Consider the following 21045-nt stretch of genomic DNA (forward strand, 5'->3'; position numbering starts at 1 on the left):
ATGAGGTCTTGGTTGCATTGGGTTGGAGTCATGTTTGTGAAGCGAGTTGTTAGCGTCTGTTGACTGTTTGTGTTTTGTACGGATACCCCGTCAGTTGAAGCCTGAGCTCCTGACATGCGTTTGTTTCTGAGTGTGGAGAGCATGGAAAGAAATGGGGATGCTTGATGTAAATAGCAGGGCTGTGTTCCCCGTGTGTCGCTCATATTACCTCGGGCGACCACCTCTACAATGACACTATCTCAAGTCTACTTTCTCTTCCAAATCAAGGTGCACAGTAAAGCATGTTCTTCAGTCTCGGTAAGAATAAGGCTATACAGCTATGAAAGAGCGCCCAGGGATGCTTTCATTGATCTACCCAACAAGGTCTCTGACAGTGGGTCGATGGACCAACTGACAACGGTCCTCTCGTCTCACGACCATCCTCTTGATGATAGCGTAGTTCCTCCACCCGCGACTGACTAAAGCCCATGGCCGCGAGATTCAGATCTGGTCGATAACGATGATGATGACGATGTTGCTTTCTACTACGCCAGCCGGGAACATCATCCCCCTCCTTGCCACCCTCGTCACTTTCCTTCTGCTGTTCCAAGGACGACCATGACGCCACCGACTGCGAGGAAGGAAAGGCAGAGGCGTCGACAGCAGCAGCAGCAGCAGCAGAAGAAGAGAGATTATAGACCAGCTCCATCCACTCAATCCCGAGGTAGACCGACTCGCCGACGCGCAGGTCCCCCGTCCACTCCCCACCGTTACTCCACAGGTTGACGACGATGATGCTAGGCCGGTCCGGCACGCGATACCGCTTGACGGTCTGCAAGGTGTCATCCGCATACCACCGCGACTCCGTCCGCAACCAGTCCAACCGATGCGTCGTCCACTCCGTCCACGGCCGCGTCAGGTTCACCACCGCGCTCGCCCCCGGGATGATCCGGTCGTGCTCCGCGTCGTAGTCAGGCTGGTTGGCGTAGTGGATGGTGTAAGGGCTGTCGGCCGTCAGGATCTCGATGTCCGATTCGCAGATCGCCGAGCGGTACGTGAAGATGCCCGCACAGGTGCCGCTGGGAACGGTCCTTTGATCTGGGCGTAAGGGGAGGGGGAGCGGGGTGCTGGGTGGCGGGTATGCGAAGTTGGGTTTGTGTTTTGGTTCGGGGTGGAATGGATTGTGGTGCGCGGTGTCCCGCGACATCAGGCGCATGTAGAGCCGGAGCGAGCAGTGGTCGATTAGACCGATTTGCGATTCGATCTCCGCGGTGGAGGCGTGGTCTGTGAAGCGCGTCGTGCGGAGGACGAGGAAGCTTTTGCTTGCGCTTGCGCTTGCGCTTGGGGGTTGGTTTTGAGGAGGATGAGGGTTGGCTGAGGGCAGGGGGTGCATGAGGAAGACGTTGGATTCGGAGTTCGTCATGGAGATTGGGGAGAGGAGCGGGTCGGCGGCGCGGTGCCAGGTTTGGACGTGCCAGTCTTTGCTGAAGGGGGTTTGCGTGAGGAGGTCGTGCGTTGTGTATTGGGTGTCGGTGTTGTTGGTCTTTTGGGTGGTTGTGGATGAGGATGAGGGTGGGTGGAATTGCGATGCGTTGCGAAAGTCCCACAGTTTGTAATGCGTGAAGTAGCCCGGGTCGGGGCCGGAGATGAGGTAGCAGTCGCATTGCTGGGGGTCGATCGGGGTGTTGTTTTTAGATGTCGATGCTGTGGTCCAGCGTACGTTGCTTAGTGTTGTTATCAGGGAAAGACTGGCGTGGATGGAGGTCAAGGAGAGTCTCATGGTGGCGGTGGATGTGGAGGAATAGGAAGGATGCTGAAGGAGTGACTGTGTGGGGTAAGTATAGAGCTGCAGACTGCAGACTGCAGATTGTCTGGCGACGGGGTTGTTTCGTGGCCTTTTGGATTGAGATCTATGCGGTTATGATGGACATGCTTGTATATACTCGGACAAAACTTCCGAAGGCAGGCGCGGAGCGTTGGTGCAGTGACTTGCCGCATGCTCGGAGGATTATGATGTAGTTATAAGCTTGTAAACAGCCACTGTGGGGGAGCCAGATGGTTGCAACACTTAGAAGGAACATACCGCGATATTGGTGGCATTTGTTGGTAGGTCGGCCATGGAGTTTATAAAGAGGCCCAGTTTGTATGGAGGATTACGCCCCCTCGGAACTACAGCTGCACCCCCCAACGTTTGCATGCGTGTTTCCGTCGCTGCAATGGCCGGTGGGACTGTAAGAACCTAGACTAAGTTATTGGTTAGACTATAGATGCGTTATATAGCTCGTGTCTACTAAGGTTAGTGGTCTATGACCACCGACAGGTATACTTCAAGCCAGAGCATCCACACTATACCACCGGCAATAATCCCCTATGATGAACAACCATTACGAGTTAGTTACTCGGTTCACCTGCGGCCTCCTCCCTTGGCCAGAGGCATTGTTAAAGCGCCCTCAGCGGGCTTAGTAGGGCTCGTACCCACGCTTTTTTGACCTTATGTTCTGAGTAGCCGTAGGCCTAATCAAGCACGAATCAATATAGCTGTTGAACCTAGAGCCTGATTATCTAAATTCGTGGATGTAGTTACGTAGCTACTGGTAGACCTGCTTATATAGCTGTTAGAGGTACTATTTATACGGCTGTTTGACGTTGTTCAGATATCTTTCCAAGCACCAATTTAAATGTACTGTAGATATAGCTACGACCTGACACTACAGCGAGAGGGGGGGTCTTGTACTATCATCTGACGAAGCGCAAATCATGTGACTACTTTTTAGGGACACTAAATCAGGTTGCTTAATGTTGTACGGAGTTTCAGCTAATTAGTTAATCAGTGTTCGTCATCCTTGCTCAGGCCCTTATAGAGTTGCGAAGCGCTCTTCGCAAATAACCAGTGTCGGTATAGAACGGGAATGATACAGTATGAAGTCAGTATGGGAACGGCGTAGGGCCTGTGGTTGCACTAAGCAGCGGTAGATACGAGAGGCAGCACAGGGCTGAGCAACCAATCTGCAAGCGGATACCCCCTCCAAGGCGGCGTGGCAAACATCAGTTTTCCCCCCAGTGATTGGCAGCAGGCAGCAGGAGGCAGTCAGCTGCAGCTTGTAGGGCCTGCCAAGCTCCCGACCTTCCCGTTCCTTTGGTATTGTCACCCTCCGTACCATAAGTTACCGTTCACGGTGTATGGCCATCATGACGGTTTTTATCTTAAATCCCAGCCAGAGACACACCAATTTGATCTGGTAGATGCGAGAATGTCATCTAGTATGACTGCAACTGACTCAGGATATAACTGATCGGTATCATAAATTCCCCATCCAATGATTGTGATCAGTTGGTTCGTTGGTGACGAGGTTGAAGGAACGAGGGGTCAGGCGCTAGACTGGGTTGGGAGAATCAGCCGGCGGGTGCCACGAAAAACCAAGCAGAGTAAGCCAACCAAGGGGGGCTGCGTTGCAAGATCAGTCCTACAATCAGTCCTAGTAGTCCTACAGTCCTACTCCTTCTCTCGCCTCGCCTCACTCATCCCGTCTCCCTTTCTTCTTTCATCATCACCTCCCAAACCCACCCACCACCATATTCGTCATCATACCCTGTGATTTTTATCTTCACAACCCTCCAAAAAAGGCAACAAAAATGGACCTCTTGTGAATATTGGATCGGAAAGAGACCCAGAGCACCTCGAAAACCCACACATCATCGCCCACCATTAACCAGTTGTCACGGTCGGCTCCCGACCGTTCCTTGAATCTGCCATGACTACCACCCTGGAACGTAGTCTTTCTCGCACCTCGAGCATGTCGATACCGGTCTCGAGCCCGAGGTTATCTCTCGTACATGAATCCACACCCCCAATACTCTCCGACCCCACCCTGTCTCATATTCACGACCGCTTGACTTATCTCGACTCTCGCCTTTTGGAACTTCGATCCAGTGTCTTGACCAAGGATGGCTACGTCGACAGGCGGAACCGTGAAGACGAACATATCCGACGCGAATTCGAAGCCAACCGATCCGTCTCGAATCGGATCGATCTGAACGTTGTCGCCCTGAAAACCGACGTCGACCAGTTGAAGTCGGGGATCTCGCAGCTCAAATCCAGCATCGGCCAGACCGGTAATGAGACCGTCTTCCTCCGCAGTGATGTCGACCGTTTGTCCAAGAACGTGGATCAGATCCAGTCAGATGTCGAACATCTGCAAACCGATGTCTGTGGATGCCGCGTCGAAGTCAGCAAGCTGCACGCTACGATCAGTCAACTGCGTACCGATTTGATCACTCTCCAACATGAGACGTCACGCCATCTGACGTCCGTCTTCAATCGGTTCTCTCTCATCGAGTCCCGTATGAAGCATTCGGAGCGGGTTCGGTTCAACTCGCTGGCCCATACCACTCACGCCCCGATCACGCCTGTTCCGGTGGTAGAAGACGACGGATCATTACAATGGCCCGAATACTTTCCTCGTACTGTATGGCGGTTCTGGTGTCTCAAGAAAAGAAGTAGGAGTAAGTGCGATTGGCAGGTGAATTCCCCGCACTCATCTAACAGTGTTTCTAGTCAACCGCTTGGTTCAACTGGCCGATTTCTACCAGCTTGGAGGGTATGAATATTGGGGCCGTATGCACCAGACGGAGCCTGTGTACGCCACTGCAACCGACAGTGACTCGAGTGACTCGAGTGACTATCCGTCCACTCTTACACGCGCGGAGGCTGTTCGTCTGTATCCTGAGGCTGCGCATCAGGCGCTGGCAGCAACGCTGGGGCTGGTTTATTACAAAATCCGCAACGAAGTTGGCGAAGGGCTGACTCTCCACATTCGTCCTCCGAAGCGGCAGCAAGAAGAAGTTGCTTCGGCAGCTTCCAGTGCGAAGGAGAAGCCGGTGAAGATGCCTCGCCGACCGAACAACATGTCGCCGACCACCTTGAAGCGGCTTATTGATGGCCCATCCTTGGAGGCCAAGTCTTTAACGTCTGAGGAATCAGACAAACTGGGATGGAACGCTCACTCGGAAGTCTCCGATGATACTATGAGCAAGCTCAGAGGCATCGTGTCGGAGGAAGTCGGTACCTTGCTTCGAGCGCTGGAGCGCGGTCGGATTAAGCTCAGGTCTACGCGCCCTGAGCAACGGTCGAATGTCTCGCCCTCGGAGTTCAGGTCCAGCTTCCGCCACGGCAAGATCGCTGATGACGAACGAACCATTCCCGACACTGTTGCTACGGAGGTTGTCTCCGTCTCTTCAGGTGTTCCCGAGAAGGTGGAAGAGCCTGAGCTTCCCGATACTGCATCTGATGCTACCAGTCCATTGACTGGGATTGAGACCTGAGGGGCTCATCACAGCTACGAACAGTATCAGCAGGTTCAACTCTTCAGCCACACTTTTACAGCCTGTACCCATAGGCTCTACCTTGATGACCGTCCATTGGACACTGGTTTTCTCCCGAGATAACACACTGCAGTTGTGATTATCTCGATGGATTCCACACACGTTTGTACCATGGAGTACGCGCAGATTGCTTGCTCTGAGGCTTGACCCCTTTCTCAACGTCTCGGGTGTCGTGGCCTATGGGTAGAGGGTGTGTGGTATTGTTGATTAGCCATTCGATCTTCAAGGAGATCTTTGGTCTCGAAGGGTCGATGCCCACAAAGAATGTTGATTCACCCATCAACATTCAACGCTAGATAGGAGTGGGAACGGCCCAGCTCCTTTGATTCACCTTGTTGAATCTGGGTACTACGTCTGCCAGAACAAGCGCCCTACTCGGTGGACCAAGCGGGCCGTGTAACCGGCCTAGTAGCAGTAGCCATGTTGCTACGAGTGGCTGAGCGTCAGCCCGATCCTTGGCTAGATTTGTATTGTACCCCCTCCCTACCTTGACCAGGTTTCTGGAAGGTGTACAGTCTGCGCAAGCAGGCTTGGAGTGCCCTAAGGATTGCTACAGCGTAACCTCATGACAAGTTCGATCGTTTTATTTGGCATCATTGGCTGGAGTTATCGACCATCGGACAGGCCTTCACCTGGCCGCAGCATTGAACGGCGTTTTCGGATTTCATTGGGAATGATTGCTTATAGATACCCATGCTCTGTATTGTGTTTTTTAGCGATACTCGTTTTCGATTCATTGAGCAATCAACTGTTCTCTTGATTAACAAAGACCTAGGCTCGATCTGCTCCGAACGGACTGAGCTGGGTGTGCTACCAGACGATTCTACAACGATCGATCCTCCTATTAGAGGGTGCTCGCGGTCGATCGTCCCAACCCAGATAAATTCCGTACAATCCTGCAATTGTGGATCAAGCTAACAAGCAGTAAACATGCAGATAGATTCTTAAAAACGCTCATAATATGAAAAACCATGGCTAGGTAAATGTATCCCAATCCTCGTCTATGACAATTCCCCCGGTTTCCTGTCATCCTATCATAGATCTGTGTCACCCAAGCGTCGTCGGCTCGAATAGATCTTTCTTGAGCACTTCCAAGACCTTTTTCTCGTCGACATTCCCCAAGTCGATACCGGCAGGGGCCTGTTGCTCGACCTCCGACTCCGCCGGACTCGCGCTGTTCTCTTCCACCGGCGCGTGGGTGCGAATATACTCGTCTTCCAGTAGATACCGGGCGTCGGATCCCTGCGCGCGTAACGCATCGGGCGAGTCCGGTAGTACATAGATAGTAGGGAATTCGATGACCGTGTGGTCGTGCAGGGCGGCGGTGAGAGTCATGCTGGGGGCGAGCGGGATCAGGACGGGATGTTTGGTCGCTGTCCGCGGCCGGTGGAGGTAAAAGTATACGTTTCGATGGGGGAGGATCGCGTGCGTTTCTTCTTGTTCGGAGGAGGTGGTAGTGGGTGGGTGTGGTTCGTCGATTGTGGTTGGTGCTGTTGATTCTGCAGTAGTGCTGGATTCGGTGGTTGTAGTATTAACAGAGGGGATATCCTCAGGTTGCTGAGCGACGTTCTCCGTTGTTGAAGAAGGCAGTTCCTGTTGTTGCGCTTGGCCCTGATCTTCTCCCTGCTCTTGGTTCTGTGTCTGTGTCTCCGTCTGCTCCTGTTCCTTTTCCTTCTCGCGTTCTTCCCTACTGAGAGGAAAGGCTCGATCATAGGAGATGGAAATCGGAACCGAATCCCTGCAGTTCCTCGTGCGCTTCTCCCCGGTCTCCCCTATCCACTCCACCGTCCACACCAAGCATTGCTGTCTGTAAACCATTGTAGAAAGTCAGCCATCATCCATCCACCGCAGCTCCCAGCCAAACAAACAATATAAGAGTAAAAGCGACGGGGACGGGAACGTACTTAGCAAACCACCTCGACCCATTCTCCTTATTCCGACTCATTCCCCTCGGCGCCCGAATAACCTTCACGCCTGCATTTCTCACTTCCCGCAAGAACGCCGATTCCCCTTTCGCAGGGCCACCAGCACCAGCACCAGCACCAGCAGCACCAGCACCAGCACCAGCAGCAACAGCAGCAGCAACAGCAGCACCCCTCTTCCTCTTCCCCCCAGCGCCCCCAGCGCCCCCACCAACCTCCCCTCCCTCCCCCTCCACCCCCTTGCCTGTTCCCGTGCTAGAAGGCGAATCATCCAACCCCACGACCGCCAAATCCCTCACAAATCCGGTAGCATCCCCATCGACCCGGATCCCGCGGTTCTCGGCGTCGCGCCCGGCCCGCTCGATCGACCGCTCGATCCCGGTGATGAAGTTGAAGTCGCGGTCGAAGGCCGTCTCCGTGGCCAGCTCGCTGCGCCGCAGGTAGGCCGCGGGGTCACGCACCCCGCTGCACTGCGACCAGAGCTTGTGGCGCCGCGTGCAGGGCAGCGAGCAGGTGCGCGTGTTGCATCGGGGGCAGCGGTATTTGGGGGGTTGAAGGTGACTGTATTTTTCATCCAATTGATTTAGTGTTAGGATCTTGGGGGTTTGGGCTTGGGTGGGTGTATGGATCGGGGGCTTACCAGATTGTGCAGAGGTCTGTTAGGAGGGAGTCCTCTTGTGAGGAGGGCATTTTTACTCTTGGGGGTGGGTTTAGTGTTTGGATCTGTGGTTTTTGTTGATGGCGTTTGGGGGGATGGGGTATGGGGTATATAGTTCAGTATTTGTGTCAAGTGCAAAGTCAGGGTATGATTTGGCTGAGAACAAGCCTGTAAGAGAAAATAAGAGTAGCTGAGGTAGAATGAATGCCAAAGTGTTGATCGAGGCGCGGAGAGAAAAAAACTGATAAGTTGGAGATTAAGCCATTGGATCCTTATCGCCCCGGGCTTATCGTGCAGGGCTTTTAATGCCTGAGGCAGGAGCTTCATGGAGCAGCCATCGCAATCACTAATCAACCAACATGACTTATGCTACGGTACAACTGCTACGTGCTCCCTGGCTAGCCTTCTGCACTTCTAGCAGGTGGCTGTAACGCTGACAATAGCTCCATTATTCAATCAATCGCCGGATCTCGACAGCCATGCTCGCAATGATGCGATTAGTGATCCGACCCAGTGATTTCTAATCTCGGCGTTTGCAACTCCCCGATCCAAATGACGACATGAGGAGAATGCGGAGTATGCTTAGCGAAGTTAGAGTATATCTTCGACTCATATCCAGACTCAGATTCTTTTCCTGTTCTCTCGATATATCTTCGACTCAGTTCTTGACAAACCAGGACCCAAACCCAAATCCAAACCCAAAAGATGGCCGCTGCTAAACCTTTCGCCATCGTCGCCGGCGTTGGCCCTGGAACAGTACGGTTCCTCCCACACCTTTACAAACGGTTCCGATGTACAGACTAACAACAAGATAACGTGCAGGGCGCCTCCATTGCCCGCCGCTTTGCCAAAGCCTACTCCGTCGTCGTGCTCGCCCGCAACCCCGCCAACTACGAGTCCGTCGTCGACGAGATCAACTCCGCCGGCGGCCAAGCCACGGGCTTCAGCGCCGACCTTTCCGACACCCAGAACGTCAAATCCACCTTCGAGCAGATCACGAAGCAGTTCACCGGCTCCCCGCTCGCCGCGGCCGTGTTCAACGTCGGAGGTGGCTTCGTGCGCAAGCCGTTCCTCGAGCTGACGGCCGAGGAGTTCTCGTCCGGGTTCGAGTCGCAGGGGTTAGTAGATAAACCCTCTTCCTTCCCTCCCAACCCGAGACTCCAAGCTTAGAACCGCACCTTTCTTTTTGTGGACGCATGGCTAACATCTACAACAGCAAAGGAGCCTTCAACTTCGCCAAGGAGACCCTCCCGCTGCTCCTCCAGGCCACGAATCTCCAGCACCCGCCGACCCTCATCTTCACGGGGGCCACGGCCAGCGTGAAGGGCTCGGCGAACTTCTCCTCCTTCGCGGCGGGCAAGTTCGCCCTGCGCGCGCTGGCGCAGTCGCTGGCCCGCGAGTTCGGGCCCAAGGGCGTGCACGTCTCGCATGTGATCGTCGATGGGGTGATTGATATCCCGCGCACGAAGGCGTGGACGTTCGAGCATGAGGATGCAAAGTTGGATCCTGAGGCGGTGAGTAGCCATTCTCTTTTCGTGACTCGAAGAATCTGAGAAATCGGTGGTTAATATTTGACTTTCTGTACAGATCGCCGAGTCGTATTGGCACTTGCATAGTCAGCCACGCACGACGTTTGGGTTTGAGCTGGATCTCCGACCCTATGTTGAGAAGTGGTAGGTCTGAGGCTTTGCTTGCAAGGTGAAATGGAAGATAGCTCGTTTGGCTAGGTAAATTGAAGTCTGCAAGGGTTGGCTCAAATGCCTAATTCTAGTACTTCATTAATGGTATAGTAGGGGGCAGGGTTTGAAGTCAGTATGTTGATCATTCATAATACCAGTGTAAATCAAAAATCTGAGTTTGCATATTTTAGTAGCTCTATGGACCTCGAGCAAGCTGCGTAGGGTCTCTTGCCATGTTGTAAGATCAAAAGAGAGAGAGAGAGAGGAGTTCGTGGTAACTACTGAGTATAACGTCAGATCAGACATAAGCAAGCACAAGCTGACTAACACGCAAGCACAAGAAGCAGTAGCTGACCTCACCACAAAGCTATAGCTTTCTCCTCTTCCGTCACCACCGTTCTCCGCACCTCTCTCTCACTACTCAGCTTCATCTAATATTCCCAAACGACACAAGTTCCCAAACTCACTCAAAACTCACACAAATCCCACAAAGAAACTTACCTCACTCAAACCACCGCAGAAACACCCCCAGAAAATGAGCGACCACAACCCTCCGGTCCCACCGGCGGGGACCGAACCCCAGCACCAGCAATTCCCGCCGAACCGACTGAGCCCGCCGCGGCTCCTGCGGCTCCCCAACGGCACGACGACCAAACAATACCTGGAGCACGCCTTCAAGCCCCTACGCGTGGACGAATCGCTGATCCGCAACCCGAACCCCTTCACCCTGTACATCGGCCTCTGGGGCCGGACGAACTACGTCGCCAAGACGGAGATGGGCGCCTACCGCCGCCTCGAGAACATCCGGCGGCACACGGGGCGGTCCCCCACGCAGCCGGAGATGGACGCGATGCTGGAGATGATGGCGCAGAGCGCCCGCCGCAGCAGTCTGGGGATTCCGCTGGGCGCGCTCGCGGGCCTGGCGCATCAGGCCTACGTGCTGCGCTACTCGGCGGACTGGGAGACCTACTTCGCGCCGCAGGTTCAGGAAAATTCCGCCGGGAAGAGAGTGTTGACGCTCGAGGGGTTCAAGCGGGGCTGGCAGATGATGGGCGACGCTGGGGCGATGGGCGGCGGGCGCCCCATGGCCGCGGCACGGTTGTTCAAGGTCGCTGTCTGGACGCTGGTGGCGGATTTCGTGGCCAGTTCGTGGGCAACCTTCGGCGAGATCTCCATGTGGAGGGGCGATGCGCGGCTCGAGGGCGTCAGGGAGGAGATGGAGCGGTCGAAGCACGCTGTGCGCTTGAGTACTTCGCCTGGGGCGATGGCGGTCTCCGGCGGGGATACCTCGGAGGAGGGTCAGAGGAGGCGGGAGATTTCGGCGGCTTATGCGCTGGTTACCGCTGGGGAGCTGGCGGAGGGGCCGAGGGAGGTGGATGGTGCTGGTGCTGGCGATGATGGGTCGCCCGTGGCCCACGGGATGGAGGAGGATTATGGTTTCAATAGCGGTGGTGGTGATGAGCATGGTTCTAGGACGAACTCCTACAGTGAGGTTACACCACGCGCGAGGGCTTGGAATACGAGAACGCAGCAGCAGCGGCAGACTCCCTCCTCCTCCAGTGGTGGTGACTTTTTCGACGACGACGACGACGATGCTAGTCCCATTGCGTTGGAGCATCGCAGACCCGCGGGCGGAAGTGCGTGGGACCGGCTGCGGATGAACGCCGCGCGACCGCAGTCCAGGCCGCAGCAGGCTGAATGGTCTCGGGCCGAGCGTGAGAGCGAGAATGAGAGCCACAGTGAGCGCGAGAGGGCTCAGGCGGACTTCGACCGCATGCTCGAGGCTGAACGGAACGCCGGGTCGGATTCGGGGAGGAGAAGTGGCAGATGGAGCAGTTGGTAGTTAGAGAGGCTTGTGCTCCGAGATCGTGAACTGTCTTCAAGCGCTTTTTATCCTTACGAGTCCTGGCTACCCTACCAGGTGCATGTGTAACTTAAGTATTCTTCTGTATGTATACGACCGAAACATTTCATCTCACCTTCAGATGCCATCTACTCTGTCTAGTCGCATTATTATTTGACCTCCTTCAGAAGAAAGCTGCTGTGATCACACGGCATGGTAAGCCACAGAGAGACTCGCATCAATTGAAATTCTGGAAAGGACTTTCCTGAGATACGGGATAGTGGTTAAGGAATGTAGAGAAATAAAGAAAAGTAATCGAAGTGATAGAACGAGTAAATTAGGATACACCATTTCGGTGACGTGATCAGACATAGCACATTCAACCTGGTTATCAGAGGCAACGATACATCAAAAATAATACATTCCCAGAAACGGGATGGCGGAAGGTTGTGCTGTATATTAGATGAAAATCACAGAACAAGAAGCAAAGGCAAAAGCAGATAAATCAATTCGTTAGTCATAAGGGTTCAACTACCGTGATCATCGAACCAAAGCATGAGCCAGGTGATGGTATAGGTTGCTCTATAGTCGACCATCCATCACCTGCACGCTTTCATAAGGGATGTGGATCTCCGCAGACACCCAGGGCTCGCTGCCCTTGTTATGCCCCACCCGTGTCAAGTTGCGGATCTTCGTGCTTAAGCTCTCATTCACGCTGCGGCCTCGTCGATGCTCAAAGGACATGCGGCGGCGTTCCAAGCCGGGACGGACATCAGTGCTCAGTGCCGGGGCGGCAGTCATCGCGCGGGGGAGAAGCCGTCCAAAGTCCTCGTTATCGAACGCGATATCAATGGTGCCCGAGGACTGGCGTGGAGAGGCCAAAGGAGGAATTGGTGGCGGCGGAGGTGGCGGCGGATTTAAATGTTGAAGCTGCGGCAAAATGGGAGGGTTTTCGGCCTGCTGCATCAAAAGTCCATTCTCGATGGTCTCTTCGATGCTCACTGTGACAGGCGAACCGCCATAGCCATTTCCACTATTCTCTCGCTGATGACCCTTACCCCGTGACCGACTTGTCGAGCGGCTTCGGGGTAGCCTCGGGTTGAATCGTGGATGCATTGGTAAGTCAGTGGGCACTAGGCCAGACGGCTGGCTTTCTGGGACCGGGACGGACATCGAACGGCCAATTCTCTCTGCATCTCCTTGATATCTTGCGTCGCTCAGAAGCATAGTACTATCGGGCATGGGAGGAACTGCTACAGTCTCCTCGTAACCATTGTACTTGGGGTGACGCATAGCACGAGGAGTCGCTGGCAAGCCATAGGGCACGTTCGACTTAGATGAGACCGACTCGGAACTGCCTGGACCCTCCGGCGACCCTTTACTAGCAGTAGTCCTGTGTCGACCTGGAGTGTGAGGTGTGAATGACGATGACACTGAGAATGGTGGGCTGTCCAGAGCAGTGCGGGCGGATTGTAATTCTCCGGGAAATGGAATATTCGGCGCAGATGGATTGCGTGCCAGTGACAGCCGACGTGCCTCAAGTTCAGCAGCTGCAAGTTGCTTTCTCCTCTGCTCTACGAGAGCGGCTTGATTGTGAGCCATCGGAGGCGCCTCGCGTGCTAAGTCGGCCACAAAGTCCTTGATCTCTTGACTGCTATCATCAGCGTACATGCCGCCATTAAACTTCCCGTCCTGTAGCATCACAACAGGGCCTTGATCTGTATTAAGGGTGACTTCCATCTCAAGATGGCTGCGAGAGTCTGCTCTAGGACGTCTTGCTTCGTCTCCTTTCATGCCTGTGTTCTTGTTCGGACGCCGGCTGCCACTTCGCTGGCGAGTCCGCAAACGCTCCCTATCACTCGCCACGAGTCTCATAGCGTCATCTGGAGTCATTGTAGGAAGTGGAAGCGGCGACGAAGGAGATCTCATGCTTGATCCTTGGCGGTCCATGCTACGTCCACGCTGCGAGTGTTCCGTGTTGGTACGGCTGGCGGTATTGCGGCTTGCTGAACGATTTTGGCGGCGTTCGGAAGAGTTACGAGAGCGTGGCTTCCGCACTCTGCTAGCACTGCGCGTTCGAGACGATGGTTTGTTCGCGGTGTTCGCATTGATCCGTGCCAGCTCTTCAGGTGACATTGGAACTGGAGAAGATGGCGAACGCTTGGCAGGTTGTATGTACCTTTTTTCGTGTCGCCCACGGGTCTCTTGAGATTCGTTCCTGGATCGGTACCTCCGACTGGAAGCTTGACTGACCGCATCATCCGTATTTCTTCGTCCTCGCCCAGGATCATTCACAATTGGAGTCTGATACTTATGCGAATGATAGCTCGCTTCACCCAAACTACTGATATACTGATCAATACTCCGACTGCTCACGCTCGGGCTTCTGGTGGAGCTAAAGCTGTTCAATGTCGATGCTGGACTTCTAAAGTTGGCCAGCAGGTTCGGTTGTTCTTGTACATCAGCCTGAGAGGAGCTTCCCAGATGGAGCTGCAAGCCCTCTGGCTTCCGTTCTCGGGTACTTGCCCTACTGTCAGAGCGCTCCTTCAGCGCCTCGAAGACACCGGCAGCTGGAGAAGGAAGGCCTTTAATTCCTGCGAATTGGTCAGTTGCTGCCTGAACAGCAGTTTGAGGGCTGGGTTTGTATTCTTCCGGATCGTATCGGGCAGATGACAGTAAGCCGAGACCGTCGCCATCTTCGTCGTCTTGTTGTTCCTGTGCTTGGATTTCCTCGTTCTCCGAAGCCGACCCATAGTCCATAGCAAGCTTATTGTTATACACGGCTGAGGTGAATGTCGGTGGATGAACGTCAATCGGCGTTTCCCCTATGGAAGGAAGGCGGCGCCTGTTAAACGCAGGGGTGTTTGTCCGTCCGTTCATTGCATTGTTCAAGCTCTGAATATTATTGAGCTTGTAAGAGCCAAAGCCGCCTGGCGATAGAGCCGATTCCACCACGGCCGATTCCGCTATAGGCGTGACTCCAGGAGCGTTTGTTGGCGTTCGATCATCTGACTTCAGCCCGGGGAAGTTGTATTTGTGGTTCGGCTGCGAGTCAAATGATGTGATCAGCTTGAGAGCTGGCGCTTTCAGAGCTTGCCTGGTATTGGTAGCTGCAAGTCTCGCTTGCGAGCCTGGGACCATCAGATTGGATGAGTTGTTCGCATATGGTGGCTCGGGTGACTTCATCTGCGGTCTCTGGGTTATCACCTCGGTGAACGATGCCGCCTGTTGAGCCGCAGGAGAGGTCCATGGCTCCGATGGTTCAACACCAGTACACATGAAACACCGAATTGCCAGCTGCTGTTGTGAATGAGATACCACGTGTTCACCCCATCGACGGACAAGATATGACTGGCGTTGCCAGTCCGTGGGCATGGCCAGACATGTCATAAGTATTGCTTCCAAATAGTAATTTTGAGAAACGTAGACCTCAATTGCGTCGTTCCGATCTCCCAGTCCTAGCAATACGGTGGCCGCTGTGTGAATATCGCCGATCTCCAGAAGCTTCTGGACGAAGGCTTGCCCAAATTTATTTGATTGGGATTCTCCGGACATCTGGCTGAAAGCGAGAAGCATCCAGTCGGTAATTGTCGCAGGCCCGGAACCGATCATCGAAACCATGTGGTCAGTGTCGGACTCCCCAAGCCATTGAGCTAACAGAACGGCATTATGGCTCGTTGGAGGGTGATGGCTAACTATTAGAAATGTCAGTTAACTCACGGCAGTACTCGAAAGTCTCCTGAACCTACGTTCGTCTCGAATCAATCCTTCAATGTCACCGTCAAAGCCAAAAACAACGCTCAACATCTGTTGGCGTAGATCATCTGGAGTCAGGCGAGATTCATCAAGTGGCTGGTGATGTCCGTAGGGCACATCATTCAGGCGTGCGCGCGTAAAGGGGAATAAGTCGCTGGGTCTATCTGCAGGGCTGAGTTGGACCTCATTTCTCAGACGCGAGCCTCCAGCATGAGAGCTTTTAACTGAGGACATTGAAACAGACGAGGCGTAAGCATATGAAGCTCCAGACGCCTGGGGGGTATCTCGTCCGGATGCAGATGTCAATGAAAAAGACGTCCCAGTTACTCCTGACCTGCTCTGTGGCGAGAATGTGCCCACTCTATATTTTCCCGAAGATGCCTTGGAACTGACCGAATTCGCATGGCTGCGAGAAGAGACCGGACTGCTCAATTCCGCACGTTGCTGCCGAACAGTCTCAATCCCGTTCATGTCGAATGGAGTTCTTCTCGAATTGAATGCGTTTGCAGACTCTTTTATCGTAGGTGGATCCTCAAGAGTCCGTAGCTTCGCTTGCTCTTGGGGTAAGGACATGACATTGGCCGGGAGATGTTGTACGTTGGCCACCATTGCTGGTGCTTCGACATCGTACTGCTGCACAGTGAATTGCGGCCCTAGCGTGAAAAGTGTCGCCGTTGGACCGTAGTTTGCAAACCCGCGAGGGTTGTCGATCGTAGGAACTGGCTCGTATGTGACATGTTTCGTCCTGACATCCCATGCCCATGTCTCTCTGTGATTTGGGCCATTAGCTATCGAGAGTTTGCCAGATGTAGGCCAGATGGGGTACACCTACCCATCAAGATATTGTACAATTCTTCCGTTCTTTGACCAAGCCATCCATTTTGGCTCTGATGGTGGCGAGCCATCTGACCGCTTCAACACCCTGATGACTCGAGGAGGTTCTTTTCCTGGCGGCTTGGCAACGCTCCACACCCTTAAATCACCATTTGCCGATAGTGTCGCTAGCATATCAGATTTCTGCTTGGAGGAAGAGGCATGCCAGGCCAAGGAGAGTATGGATGACGGTCCTCGGGAGGTGGCCATAGTATGTAAAATTGTGAACGTCGGGTGGAGGGTAGCGATCATTATAGAGCCATTCTGGTAACTATAAGAAGGTCTGTCAGCTTTGAATACGGACAGATACTTGGTTTGACGGGTACCCTATTGCGTATGTTCGACAGTCTGTGGCTGGTGCAAGAGAGGTTATAGGATCGAAGATGGTGCGACAGGAAATGTGCTCCGAGGTAGACGGTTCAAAAATGATGACATCTCCCTTTTCATTTCCTTGAAACGGTGTTAGTCGTCTCGTTTCCAGACCGCATGAGAAGTCGTATACCTACCGAAAGCGACGTTCCCATTTCGCATCCAGGTGGCCACTTTGAGTTGTTCGAACGATGCAAACCTTGCAATCACTGTCCCTGTAAAAATATCCCAAACAATTGCAGTTTTACCGACATCATAACTGAGCACTAGTCTCCCAGCACCACGCTCACTGACATTGTCAACCGAAATGAACTCAATATCCTCCTGGTGGTTTTCAAAGCGTCTCTCGAGTGCCAAGGTATCATGGTGAAGACAGGAAATCACGGAGCCTTGGGCGTATAGGAAAAGCGACGCCGTTGATGCACAGGGTTCAAACCGAGAAGTCGATGCTTGCGGTGGTGGGATCATGGTCGGCGCTGGTGGTTTCATTGCCGAGGATCTCAAGTCTGTAGTCATTCCTGTATTCCATGACAAGTCGACCATTTCCGAAGAGCACACTTGTGAGTCAAGCTTGTCCTTCCGAATGTGGCTTCCTACCCTGCTCGGCCAGTTCTCGTGCGTAGCGAAACGGTGGGGGGGCAATAGCAGTCGTTTCTCGAAAGATAATGTTCGCGATCTGACGCAGAGTAGGCTCGGGAGTGAGCGCACGAGAGCAGACTAAGTGATTGACACTCAGATTATCATGCTCACAAATGCTGATACTCTTGTTCTGCGAGACAGTATGAAGTATGGATTGGGTGTTGGCCTGGCCCACAAGAATGGCTTTCGCACGCCTCCGAGCGTTTAGCGGAATAGAAACACAGAACTAATGTTGATGAATAAGGATATAAAGAAATGGCCGGAAAAAAGCCACAAAAGAATCTTCAGAACAAGGCCGTGGACAAAGGTATGGAGAATACTGATGGGGCGATCAAGAGTTGGGGGAGGATTAGAGATTCTTGCAGCCCGGAAATGATCAAATTGAACCTGGTAAGATATGCGGACGCAGACAATAGCACAGAAGGAACAATGCAGTGAGAAAGAGCGTGTGAACTAAGCAGGCTACCACGTTTGGAACATACACCATGCACGAGGTTTGAAAGAGGCTTTGTGACAAGTCGACAGGGGCTGAAGTTTTGTTTAAAAAAAGACGTTCCCTGGCCAGGAGAATCCGGGGTTTACAACAGAGTAGTCCAAGAGAAAGTTGAAAAAGCACAAATTGTACACCTCGTTTTGTAAATTATTAATCTCGGATGGCGCCAGCCTCTATCTCCGCGCCGTGTGTATCTAGACGTGCCTTTAGGGTCTGAGACGTCGCAGAGGTAACGGCCACAGTCGCTCAGAATATCGAGACTTCAAGCAATGGAAATTAGCGCCAAGGGGAGTTGACGGCGCTTCCGAGGACCAGGATGTCACCAGCATGAGAGAGGAGGGGATCGTTCTGGGACATAATTAGCGGACGATGGTCAAGAAGACCCATCGAGCGGCATTAAAAGCTGTCGGTGGCCCTCGCATGGCACACCAACTAGTATGCAGCAACGGCACAAGAGAAGCATGGGACAGCCAGTCGACCTAGCAGAGTCCGATCGCTGTCCTAGTGAGATTTCATTGCGATACTATCGGTAAGTTCTCGGTGGAGCAGCAGGATAGCCAGTTACCGTAGTACCTAGGGACCTGATCTAACCATCAAGATGAGGCGCAGGTTCTGGAGAGGGAGGGAAGAGAGTTTGGGACTATCGGAATCAAGTTGAAGTCCGCAGGTCCAATTATTGCACGGAAATGGGGAGTGAGTGTAAGACTCTCGTCCTAACTAGGGAAACTGAGCGGGAGTGAGATAGAGCATGCCAGTCAACGGTGAGTTCTGCATGGCTCGCGGCGGCTGTCAGGGACCTTGACGGGCGGATCAAACTCGGGGGAGCCCCGCATGATTGGTCCGCCCGGTGCAGAAGGCGTTTCTTCAAGCCTAAGCTGCTGCAGGCCTCATCACTCCCACACACCAATCACCCGCCCTGAAAGCTCCGTTGTCGCTGGTCAGTAAGCAGGGCGGCGCGTAAAAGGCCATCCTGGCATCTGAATGGTTGCTCGTTGCAGCAAAGCCCAGCGACTCTGTGCCAATTGTAGGATGTTGCTCCCGAGGAAAGGGTCATTGCCAGCATCAGGCGATATGCTGGTGGTTATCGAATCACGTTCTACCCATGACAATGTACACGTTACCTGAGGAGACCAAGGTTAGACCTAGGAACGCTAGGACTCAAGTACAGACTTTCCTGGCAAGACAAGGTCTGTGCTTCGAAGGTTGGGGGGATTTATTTGGACGAATGCAGCGATAATGAGATATTTGCATATGGCCAATGAACTCCATGTCGGGCTTGATCCCGACCAACATGCACGGTTGGTCACTTGCAATGTTAAGGCAGACCGAGCCGTGTATGCCTATCACCGGAGCGAACTGCGACTGTAACACGGGAAAGAAAACCGTCCTCGACATTGCCGGTAACTATGGCATCGCACGGTGGTATGGGAATTGAAAGCCACTGTGATTGTGCCACCTCAATATCACCTTCACGCGATCTCGAGCGATATGACATGGAACTAGGACGATGACGTACGGCGTGGACGAGTCTTTCATAGTGGGACATTGATAGTGGCGGGAGAAATGTGATGTGACTAGCAGTGTGACTAGTGTCGTGACTGGCTTTCTTAGCGTCTGTGAGAAATCCCCAATGATTGCGGGGTTGGATGAGGCGCTCGGTCCACTGTCTTAGATGTTTAGAGAGGCGGTATAGCTGCCATCGAGAGTGTGTAGAAGCTGACTTTCTATAGGCGGGAAAGTGAGTATTGTTTATATCGAAGTATGCTGAACTAGAAGCGGATGCTGCAGCCTGTATGACTTGACCATGGAGCGGCACGAAAGAATTGGCTAGATAGTGACGGGATGTAGATATTGCTTAGGATTGGACTGAAGAGGACAACGCAGTCAGTTGGTTGATTAAAAAATGGTCCATGACTGACGAGTCGATAGTGTACAAACTTCATACTACTCTGTACTGTGCATTCAGGTAGGTAGACCGGGCAGTTACTATTCTAGCTATTCTAGGCCGGGCCTAAGCGGGGCGCGATAAGGCGGAGGGTGAGCACACACGCTAATCTATTCTTGAAAATCACATGACCATACACAATTCTGCCAGTGCTTTCCTCCGCGGCGAAAAATCGGCCCGTGATATGAATTTCCGCCATCTCCAAAATCTTTTGGGCCTCTACTAAATCATCTTAAGGAATAATTAAGTTTCAAGGAACAGTACGATATAGCCTGTTCTTCTCTTCGATCGATTCCAGAAATCTGGCTCTATCACTACCACATATTTCACTAAACAAACATCACGATGGGTGTGCAAAAGAAGACTCGCAAGTTTGCGCAGGTCGGTCCGCGCCCGGAATCCCCGAAGAGAGTTCAATACTGACCTCCCACTGCCAAACAGATGAAGCGCACCATCAAAGCCCGCGATGAGCGCCTGAAACCCGATAACAAGAAGCAGGAGAAGCCCAAGGAGAACGAGTTGACCCGTCACATCCCCGTCGCGCCCTCGAACATGTTCTTCGCCGCCAACACTGCTCTCGGCCCTCCCTACCACGTTCTCGTCGATACCAACTTCGTCTCGCACGCCATCCGGGCGAAGCAAGATCTCCTTACCTCTATGATGGATCTGTGAGTTTGTGTGAATCCCAGTTGGTGGCAATAGGGATGATGCTAAGACTTGTGGAACCAAAGGTTATATGCGAAATGTATCCCGACATTTTCGGATTGCACGATTGCCGAATTGGAGAAACTGGGGGAGAAGTACCGGCTGGCGCTCCGGACCGCCAAAGATCCCAGATGGGCTAGGGTGAAGTGCTCCCACAAGGGCACGTATGCAGATGACTGTATCGTGGATCGGGTGAGTGGAGACTTTTTTGTGGCAGTGTGTCATAGCGCGCTAATTGTCGCTGACTCTAGGTGTCGAAACATCGCATTTACATCGTGGCGACCAACGATAAGGATCTGTGTCGTCGTTTGCGCAAGATTCCGGGTGTGCCGATCATGAAGGTCGCAAGAGGGAAGTTCACGATCGAGAAGCTGCCCGACTCTTTGGACTAAATGCGCCTACCCATTCTGAAAGGGTCCGGATTGGACGACAGATGTTATTTCTTCTTGATACCACTTCATCGCACGATACTGCACGACTACACGACTCGAGTACGGATCTTCACACCGTGCCCAGGGCACTTCCTCGTCTAACGAGATGGCACCTTGTCTGGCAGACCAGGTTGGCCACCACTCGACTCCATGCATGAATTCAGTCTGCAGGATACGACGAGACACGCCATACGAAGCTTGCGAGTCACGTCACACAATCATAACGATACCCGGGGGATGATATTTTGTGGGGCATGCATGGTAGATAATTGAGGGTGGCTTGATAGCCTTGTCAAACCAGAACCTAAATAGAAGATCAGAGCACAATGAAGCTTCGACGCATATACCGGCATATACCAGCCATTGGAAAC

At 53.1% G+C, this 21045-nt stretch overlaps 7 protein-coding genes across 7 annotated transcripts; 4 read left to right on the forward strand and 3 right to left on the reverse strand.

Moving 5' to 3' along the window:
- Positions 1-267: 267 nt before the first annotated feature.
- ASPACDRAFT_116420 (glycoside hydrolase family 16 protein) lies at positions 268-2065 on the reverse strand. The gene has a single exon (XM_020195984.1). The coding sequence runs from the start codon at positions 1757-1759 to the stop codon at positions 344-346; it is 1416 nt and encodes a 471-aa protein (XP_020057911.1). The 5' UTR covers positions 1760-2065; the 3' UTR covers positions 268-343.
- Positions 2066-3731: 1666 nt separating this feature from the next.
- ASPACDRAFT_25773 (uncharacterized protein) lies at positions 3732-5301 on the forward strand (the record flags this gene model as incomplete). The annotated part of the gene is made up of 2 exons (XM_020199363.1): positions 3732-4482; positions 4535-5301. 2 exons carry the CDS (start codon positions 3732-3734, stop codon positions 5299-5301), a joined length of 1518 nt encoding a protein of 505 aa, XP_020057912.1.
- Positions 5302-6408: 1107 nt separating this feature from the next.
- On the reverse strand, positions 6409-7973 carry ASPACDRAFT_41837 (zinc finger HIT domain-containing protein; the record flags this gene model as incomplete). The annotated part of the gene is made up of 3 exons (XM_020200994.1): positions 6409-7168; positions 7266-7844; positions 7924-7973. 3 exons carry the CDS (start codon positions 7971-7973, stop codon positions 6409-6411), a joined length of 1389 nt encoding a protein of 462 aa, XP_020057913.1.
- Positions 7974-8293: 320 nt separating this feature from the next.
- On the forward strand, positions 8294-9858 carry ASPACDRAFT_116424 (oxidoreductase, short chain dehydrogenase/reductase family). The gene is made up of 4 exons (XM_020195985.1): positions 8294-8697; positions 8764-9059; positions 9158-9455; positions 9529-9858. Exons 1-4 carry the CDS (start codon positions 8647-8649, stop codon positions 9616-9618), a joined length of 735 nt encoding a protein of 244 aa, XP_020057914.1. The 5' UTR covers positions 8294-8646; the 3' UTR covers positions 9619-9858.
- A 112-nt stretch (positions 9859-9970) lies between these two features.
- On the forward strand, positions 9971-11610 carry ASPACDRAFT_116426 (putative endo-1,3(4)-beta-glucanase). Its single transcript, XM_020195986.1, has one exon. The coding sequence runs from the start codon at positions 10156-10158 to the stop codon at positions 11461-11463; it is 1308 nt and encodes a 435-aa protein (XP_020057915.1). The 5' UTR covers positions 9971-10155; the 3' UTR covers positions 11464-11610.
- A 127-nt stretch (positions 11611-11737) lies between these two features.
- Positions 11738-17363, reverse strand: ASPACDRAFT_77293 (uncharacterized protein). The gene is made up of 5 exons (XM_020204928.1): positions 16599-17363; positions 16419-16542; positions 16052-16363; positions 15213-15988; positions 11738-15158 (listed from the first exon to the last, which is right to left on the reverse strand). Exons 1-5 carry the CDS (start codon positions 16927-16929, stop codon positions 12046-12048), a joined length of 4656 nt encoding a protein of 1551 aa, XP_020057916.1. The 5' UTR covers positions 16930-17363; the 3' UTR covers positions 11738-12045.
- Positions 17364-19841: 2478 nt separating this feature from the next.
- ASPACDRAFT_77294 (rRNA-processing FCF1 family protein) lies at positions 19842-21015 on the forward strand. Its single transcript, XM_020204929.1, has 4 exons — positions 19842-19919; positions 19980-20206; positions 20270-20435; positions 20495-21015. Exons 1-4 carry the CDS (start codon positions 19884-19886, stop codon positions 20633-20635), a joined length of 570 nt encoding a protein of 189 aa, XP_020057917.1. The 5' UTR covers positions 19842-19883; the 3' UTR covers positions 20636-21015.
- The last annotated feature ends 30 nt before the right edge of the window (positions 21016-21045 follow it).

The sequence above is a fragment of the Aspergillus aculeatus genome, assembly GCF_001890905.1.
Source record: "Aspergillus aculeatus ATCC 16872 unplaced genomic scaffold ASPACscaffold_5, whole genome shotgun sequence".
Classification (NCBI taxonomy): domain Eukaryota; kingdom Fungi; phylum Ascomycota; class Eurotiomycetes; order Eurotiales; family Aspergillaceae; genus Aspergillus; species Aspergillus aculeatus.

Coding starts and splice junctions, on each gene's coding strand:
- ASPACDRAFT_116420 (XM_020195984.1), bottom strand. CDS start 1,759: ATGAGACTCTCCTTGACCTCCATCCACGCCAGTCTTTCCCTGATAACA.
- ASPACDRAFT_116424 (XM_020195985.1), top strand. CDS start 8,647: ATGGCCGCTGCTAAACCTTTCGCCATCGTCGCCGGCGTTGGCCCTGGA. Junction 8,698..8,763: donor CCGGCGTTGGCCCTGGAACA/GTACGGTTCCTC, acceptor GATAACGTGCAG/GGCGCCTCCATTGCCCGCCG. Junction 9,060..9,157: donor TCCGGGTTCGAGTCGCAGGG/GTTAGTAGATAA, acceptor CATCTACAACAG/CAAAGGAGCCTTCAACTTCG.
- ASPACDRAFT_116426 (XM_020195986.1), top strand. CDS start 10,156: ATGAGCGACCACAACCCTCCGGTCCCACCGGCGGGGACCGAACCCCAG.
- ASPACDRAFT_77293 (XM_020204928.1), bottom strand. CDS start 16,929: ATGATCCCACCACCGCAAGCATCGACTTCTCGGTTTGAACCCTGTGCA. Junction 16,543..16,598: donor AAATGGGAACGTCGCTTTCG/GTAGGTATACGA, acceptor CACCGTTTCAAG/GAAATGAAAAGGGAGATGTC. Junction 15,159..15,212: donor AGGATTGATTCGAGACGAAC/GTAGGTTCAGGA, acceptor CATTTCTAATAG/TTAGCCATCACCCTCCAACG.
- ASPACDRAFT_77294 (XM_020204929.1), top strand. CDS start 19,884: ATGGGTGTGCAAAAGAAGACTCGCAAGTTTGCGCAG. Junction 19,920..19,979: donor AGACTCGCAAGTTTGCGCAG/GTCGGTCCGCGC, acceptor ACTGCCAAACAG/ATGAAGCGCACCATCAAAGC. Junction 20,436..20,494: donor ATGACTGTATCGTGGATCGG/GTGAGTGGAGAC, acceptor CGCTGACTCTAG/GTGTCGAAACATCGCATTTA.